This window comes from Microtus ochrogaster, linkage group LG2 (assembly GCF_000317375.1).
Source record: "Microtus ochrogaster isolate Prairie Vole_2 linkage group LG2, MicOch1.0, whole genome shotgun sequence".
Lineage (NCBI taxonomy): Eukaryota > Metazoa > Chordata > Mammalia > Rodentia > Cricetidae > Microtus > Microtus ochrogaster.
In genome coordinates this window covers 1,889,395-1,896,820 of record NC_022028.1, presented here as the reverse complement: position 1 = coordinate 1,896,820, position 7,426 = coordinate 1,889,395, and the positions used below count along the sequence as shown (strand labels likewise).

General features: G+C 52.2%; 1 protein-coding gene across 1 annotated transcript in view; it reads left to right on the top strand.

Moving 5' to 3' along the window:
- Unc5cl (unc-5 family C-terminal like) overlaps positions 1-6,429 on the top strand; it is a 7,721-nt gene extending 1,292 nt beyond the window's left edge. The window contains exons 3-8 of the mRNA XM_005359686.1: positions 1,293-1,555; positions 2,128-2,229; positions 2,328-2,395; positions 3,190-3,290; positions 3,755-3,868; positions 6,207-6,429. Of these exons, the coding sequence (XP_005359743.1) occupies positions 1,293-1,555; positions 2,128-2,229; positions 2,328-2,395; positions 3,190-3,290; positions 3,755-3,868; positions 6,207-6,429 (871 nt within the window). The remainder of the gene's footprint in view (positions 1-1,292; positions 1,556-2,127; positions 2,230-2,327; positions 2,396-3,189; positions 3,291-3,754; positions 3,869-6,206) is intronic.
- The last annotated feature ends 997 nt before the right edge of the window (positions 6,430-7,426 follow it).

Here is a 7,426-nt window from a genome sequence, read left to right as displayed (position 1 = left end):
TCCCTCTCTCTCTCTGCCCCCTTCTTGTCTTTGTGTCAGAACTGCTGCCCCTGTCCTCCTCTAGATGCTTCAACAGTCTGTTAGGACCTTTGTGGCCCTCTCTCTGAGTCTGCTGTTCTAATGTCCACAGCAGTCATTTCTGTCATGGAAACCCCATCTGAGACTGTGTCGCACTGCTCTCTCTCTCTGCCTATCTGGAGGCACCTGATTCAACCCATCCCTCTGTCTAGTAGGCACATCCAACCACAGTCCATACGGCCCAAATGGCTGTGAACAAGTTCCAACACAGAATTGTAGGCTTGCCTAAAACACCGAGATTTTTTTTTTTGAAATTTAATTGTATGGTTCTTGAGTGTGACTGTGGATGACATCATTGTGCCTTGGTGTCAAAAGGTTGGACACAGCCAGCCTGGTCTACAAGAGCTAGTTCCGGGACGGGCACCAAAGCTACAGAGAAACCTTGTCTTGAAAAACAAAAAAAAAAAGGTTGGACACACCTGTAGTAAGTTTGTCCCATCTCCGCACCTGTCCTTCATAGCTGCCTCTCTCTGCCCCTGACCCACTTCAGGACCACCCCCAAACGGAAGGGCAGGCTGCTCCTTTCAAGCTCACATCATGCCTGATCTCCATCTCTTGGGTCTGAGGTCCTCTGCTGCCCCGTTTCCTTGGCACCCTCCACCCCCAGAGGACCATGTGCAGGACCCCCTTCAGATTGTGGCTCCCCGTGATTAATTTGTCTCTGCTGCAGATAATACACACTGGCTTGCCTCCCCAGGAGGTGGCAGTCACTGTATTAGTCTTGCTGCTGTGACAAACACCTGACCAAAGCAAACTCAGGAAGGCTACTTGGGTACAGGTCAACCATGGAGGCAGGGGCTTGGACGTCTGGTCATGCTGCTTCTTCAGCCAAGCGTTAGAGAAAGGGGTGGCTGTTGCTGAGTCATTTGGTTTTCACTCAGTGCACGAACCCCATCCTGTCTGTCAGGGTGGGTCTTCCCCCATCAATAATTCAGGTGAGAAATTCCGTCACTGACGAGCACAGACTTGTGTCTGCAGTGCTTCTAGACCCTGTCAAGTTGACTAGTGTCACCATCGCAGCCACCATGGCCCACTTGCTTCTCGACTCTTTATGCCACTCCGTCTCTCACCTGGTCCTCCTCCTACACCTACTTGGAGTGCTCCCTCACCTGCTCAGAGATCCCTTAGGTGTCAGGAGCATGGTGGTAGGCATCTTGGGATCCCGGCCTTCCTGGTGCTTATGCATGGGCGGCCGCCACCATCTCCCTCCGCAGCCTCTACACCTGCGTTCTGGAGGCGCCCCTGGGTCAGACAGCCCGCAAGTGGCTGCAGCTGGCAGTGTTCTGCTCCCCACTGGCGCCCGGGCAGACCCACCTGCAGTTGCGTGTCTACTTCCTGAACAATACTCCCTGCGCCCTGCAGTGGGCTATCACCAATGAGCAGCCCCACGGTGGACGCATGCGTGGACCCTGCCAGCTCTTCGACTTCACTGGGGCCAGAGCAGACCAGTGTCTGAAGCTCAAGTACATCTCTGAGGGTGAGGGGGCCCGAGGGGTGGGGGTGGAAAGCTCCGTGGGAGGGCGGTTCGGGGCTCCCTTCTAGTCTTCCAGGAAATGATTTCCTGGGTTTGGTTCCCGCAGCCCTGAGAGGCTGCCCTGGCTTTGTTCACATTCCTGTCTCCCACTCGGTCTTCGTCAGCCATCCTGGACTAGAAGGATGCGAGGCGGGAGGCTGGAAGCGAGAGGAACCTCGGATTGGGAATTATGTTCTGAGTTTCCCTGCCTGCTGGAATTCTCTGTATAGTTCTGGACAGGAGCATCTCTGGGGCATACAACTGCTTTAAGAGGTGGGGTAGAGAACGGGAGGATGAAGGAAGACTAAAGGGCCGCGCACGAGTGTGTGTGAGTGCGTGGGTGTGCATGTGTGTGTGTATAGTGTAGAGACACAGGCATAGGAATAAGGCCAGTTTGAGGTACCCACTCAAGCTCTTGGATTTCCATTGACTTGAGACCCTTCTGCCCCTTGCCATCCTGATGCCCCTCCACAACCTCCTTAAAGACTTGTGGAAGGCCTTGTCCTCGAAGGCCGTTGCTTCTGTCCTCTCCCCAGGTTGGGAAAACGTGGATGACAGCAGTAGCCAGCTGGTTCCCCACCTTCATATCTGGCACGGAAAGTGCCCCTTCCGTTCTTTCTGCTTCCGGAGAAAGGCAGGTATGCCAGGAGCCCTTCTCACTTCCTGCTTGTCCCTCCCAGCCGCCCTGTTCTACAGCCCCACTTTCTGCTCTTACCCATCTTGCTTCTTTTTGTAGCCAATGAGAATGAAGACTGCTCGGCAGTAACCAATGAGATCATTGTCACCATGCACACCTTCCAGGATGTGAGTTCTGCAGGACCTGTGGAAGGTCTGGGCAAGGGAGAAGGGTCCAGCAGGCAGTGAATAGGGACCTAATTACAAAACAAAGTAGCTGAAGAGTGCATTTGCCATAGAGCTACCATGCCAGATCTTTAAGGGACATAGACCAGCTGGCCCCTACTGACCCTCCATCCTTGAGCACTTTTTATGGATGGATGGATGCAATAGAATATTAAAAGATTCAAATCCTACATTAGCTCTTTCTCCCAGCTCAGGACAGCTAGGGGATCTGGAGGACCTGGCCTCGTCCAAGGTCCCCATCTGTCTTCAATGGGCATAACTAGAAACTGGTACTTGAGAGGTGGAAAGGGGGTTAGCTATCTCCCCACTCCCCACGGCAGCAGAGAAGAGACAGGCATGTCAGGTCTGAGAGTCTTTGGAAAACCCAAAGTAGCATCTTGCAAAATGGGGGCAGACACCACACATTGTCATTTAGGGAGGACAGTTGGAGGTCAGTCTCTCTGTTAGTGGGTGGTGTACTTGTCTTGCTCATGCCTTCTGGCAGCTTAGGATGCACCCCGTGCGGTTTTTATTGTTCTCAGGGGCAAATCTAAGTCTGACTGAGGAGCTCCTGAAGTTTGGAGTCAGAGGGTCCAGGGTGCTGCGGGAGGGGGAAGGATCGGGGAGTGGAGGCTGTATATTCTGGTGACAAGGCTGTGGCAGGTTGAAGGAAAGTCATGAGGAATGTAGTGGGGCCCCTTGAGGGAGGAGTTTCTCATGACCCCTGAGTGTGTTCCCTGTCCCTGTTGGTGATTCAGGGCTTGGAATCCAAGTACATGGAAATCCTCAGGTTCCAGGCCTCAGAGGAAGAGTCCTGGGCGGCACCACCTCCTGTCTCTCAGCCTCCCCCATGCAATAGGTGAGGTGAAGGTGGCCTGACTGTTGTCTGGGGGTGTTTGGCAATCCTGCCTCAGCATCCCCAGAAGGTAATGCAATGGAGAACGTCAGGTTCCCTTTGTGTGTGTGTATGCACGCATGTGTGCATTCATGTGTGTGTTCATGTATGTAGGTGTGTGAAAACACGTGTGGGCATGCATAAGGAAGCCAGTGGTGAACCTTAGGTGTTATTCCCCAGAATTCATAATCTTGTTTTTGAGATAAAGTCTCTCACTGGGACTTGGAGCTCTTGGCCACCAAGCCCCAGGGATCTGCCTGTCTCCCTCTCTCCCATGCTCAGGTCACGAGTACATGCCACCAGACTTTTTATGTGGGTGCTGGTTGTTGGACTCAAGACCTCGTGATTGTGTGGCAGCAGATTGAACTGTCTGCCCAGCCTTTGGTCTCTGAGCCTTCCTTTCGCAAACACCCTGTTCCCCACTGCAGGCTGCCCCCGGAGCTCTTTGAGCAGCTGCAGATGCTGTTGGAGCCCAGCAGTGTCACTGGGAATGACTGGCGTAGACTAGCCTCCCACATGGGACTCTGTGGCATGAAAATACGGTGAGCAATCAGGGAGGTCAAAGGGGGGCTAGGCTAGGGCAACTTAAGGACATTCTGGGAACTGGACCACAGACAAGGAGGTGACTTGAAAGTTAGTGAATCTTCCCAGCTGAGTTCCTTTGGAAGGACAGCTGTGTCTGCCGATTCTATATCCTCAGACTTCAAAGTAACTGTTATCAGACACTCAGGTCTGTAAACCAGTCACCTGCTTTCTCTATGCTTCCCAAGAAATTGGGAAACAGCAATTGATAAAAATAGATTTAGTTCCAAACTGGGGAAAAAAAAGACTCTAATTGCTTACAACTGTCTTACAATTTAGTCAGGAGGCAAAGGCCAGAAGACAAGTAGACCTGGTTCTGGGATAGCCCTCCTCTCTCTCAGGGACTAAGGGGGTGACTTGTCCCCAGTGTCTCAGTCCTTTATACCGGAGATAGCTTTGTTCTAATTATTGTAAAAGTTCAGGACTGAAGAAAATGGGAGCAGACATTAAGATTCCAGTTTTTGTAAGAGAGCCTCAGAGGTTGCTGGGATGCTGGTGAGAGTTCCCGCCCCATCTGTGTGTCTAAGCTTGGCCAAGCCATTGTTCCAGTTCATTCCTTGGGTAGGCATAGAGTGGAAGCCTTTTATATGTTCTCTGTGGAAGTCAGCCTCAAGTTCACACTCCTGTGTGTCTGCTATATGGATTTTGTAAGTGGAAAAAAAAAGTAGCCATAGTTTTACAGTTGAAGAGAAGGGCACCAGTGCCTCAGTAGAATTTAGAATCGTCACTCTCTCCCCAGGATGCCAAACCCATCCATTCAGCGCGAGGTCAGTTATATGATGTCTGTCTCATGGTAGGCATGCAATAAATATTTCACAAGAAATGATACAAGTCACTGATGCTAGGGAGCGCTTGCCACACTGTGGCCCAAGGCATGGAAAAGCAGATTACAGGATGATGTGTGTACAACACAGAGCTGGAAGCCTGCCTCTTGTTAACACAGGCAGTGTTAGCAGGCACAGTGGCGATGCGGCTGGGGCCCCTGCCAAGAAGCTCACAAAGGGATGGGTAGAAGAACAATTCTATGCAGGTCCCAGAGCCCAGGCTTGAAGGCAGTGGTCAGGGATGGGCGAACTAGAGCTAGACCCTGGAGGCAGAACAGATTGAGGCAATTGTTGGGTGCCTGTCTATGGGCCACCAAGCTTTGAGACACAGTGTGAAATATGTTTTCACCTCCTAGGAGCACAAATTATCTACAGCAAGGTCCTTGAGAACCCGAGAACAACAGCAAGCTTCCCGTGTGCCCTCTGTGTGTGATCACTATTGCGGAACACTGAAGAGACACACACACAGTTGAAGCAGGAATAGCTGGGTCTGGCCAAAGGGCTGCAGAATGGAGAGTCAGAAAAGATGTCAGAGAGGGGACCATGGAGAGTCAGTCACTCTAGCTGTGAGGAGCAGCTGAGGTGCAGGGGACCAGGCTATGCAAAGTGGTGTAGGCATGGGCCAGGAGACAGGAGGCTTAGGATGGAAGGGGGCAAGGACAGGTCGGAGAAGCAGGGCATCGCTGGGTGGTGGAGGAGTGAGGCAGTCAGGAGTTAGAGATTGTAAGAGAGATTCTAGAAGGTTCCCAAACAATGACGGGCCATCACAGGAAACTATACATGAGACACAACACGAAGTCCTATGTGCACTTAAAGTGTGAATTTTTCCATCTTGTTTTTTTTTTTAACATGCATGATTCCCAAGTGTGAAATTTGTAGATAAAACCTGTCTCAGTTTGACTTTTCTATTGCTGTGATACAACACCATGGCCAAGATCATCTTGGGAAGGAAAGGGTTTGTTTGCTTATTCATGACATTCCATCATGAAGGGAAGTCAAGGCAGGAACTGAAGACAGGAACCTGGGGGCAGGAACTGATGCAGAAGCCATGGAGGGATGTTCCTCACTGCCTTGCTCTGCATGGGTTTCCAAAGCCTGCTTTACTGTACCATCCAGAACCATCTGTCTGGGGGTAGCATCACCCATAGTGAGCCAGACCCTCTCACATCAATCATTAATCAGGTAAATGCCCCCAAAGATTTGCCTATGAGCAATCTGATGGGGGCATTTTCTCAGTTGGAGTTTCCTCTTCCAGATGACTGTAGTTTGTGTCCAGTTAACAGCAAGCTAACTAGGACAATGTTGTCACAATGCCAACAGGTTGGCCATCTCAGATGCTGTCTCACGCAGGATTTCAGCTTAGTAAGAGGAACCTGAGACACAAGAGGAGTGGAACCCAGGGGAGCGAGCGCTGCAGGGTGGGCCTCATACTGCTCCTTCATTTCTCCGCTTTCTTCTCACTATTCCCTGTCAGGTTCTTGTCCTGCCAACGCAGTCCCGCCGCGGCCATCCTGGAGCTGTTTGAGGAACAGAATGGCAGCCTGCAGGAGCTTCACTACCTCATGACCGCCATGGAACGCTTGGACTGCGCCTCTGTCATCCAGAACTACCTGAACCGAACCCCCCGGGGCAGCCCTGCCACGATGCACGGAGGCACCTGGGAGAACCGTGGCCTGCAGCTGGATGTGAAACTCTAAGCATGGCCTGCGGGGCCTCGTGGGGTACTGCAGCAGGCCTGGTCATGCCTGTGAGTTCAGGGTCATTGGCACAGACCCGGGTGGACCGAGCTGGAACCTCCAGCGAGGTTAGACTGCCTTGCCATCAGTCCTGCCTTAGGACCACTCTCTATCCTGTTGGCCAACTTTGTCTTGAGTGCAGGTTCCCTCCTGGTCAGTAGAGGGCGCAGGAGTCTGGGAGATGGCCACAGCCCAGTCAGCTTCCAAAATGCTGCTTTATTTTCTCGTGGACGGCCAGGTGGCCCTGCAAGCACACTGAGATGGAGACTGCTCAGTCCACAAGTATTCACGGAGCACTGGGTCTCAGCACCAAGCAGGAATCATGGGGAATGTCTTCTTCTTTGATCTTGTTCTGGAGTCTGTTCTGCCGAATTGATATGCACTCACCGTCAGCTGAGCGCAACATTCTAGAAGTGCCTTCATATGGTTAGGGAATGCAGTGGGTGTGGAGCTGTGCTTAGCTTTGAGTTGAGAAGGGAGGGTGCTGAGGTGGGCCGGAGCAAAGAGTAGTCTCCAGAGAGGATCATGGGAGAGGCCTTTGGGTGGGGCTTGGAGAATAGGGTAGGTGCACAGAGAACCAAGAGTGAGTGTGTTGGGCTGCCTTGAGGAGCTCACCTGAGGGGTGTGAGGAGGTTGGCAGCCGGTTCAAGGGCAGATCTAGAGAAGGGCAGTCATACCTACTGGCCTCATGCTCCTGTCCCTTCACGTCTTCCCATGAAGGTGGTTCTCTGCCACTGTCTCTCTCACCACACACACACACACACACACACACACACACACGAAGCTGAGAAGCATTCAGGGTGCACATCTTTTCACAGCCCAGGTCTTTCCACCTCCAGCTGAGCGTGTTAAGCCTCTGGCTCCCTTTCCTACAGTTGCCCCCTTTCAGGATCCTGTCCTGTGGCTCAGGGCTTCACACTGCTTCATCATCTCTCTCTAGTTATGGACGCCCCCCCCC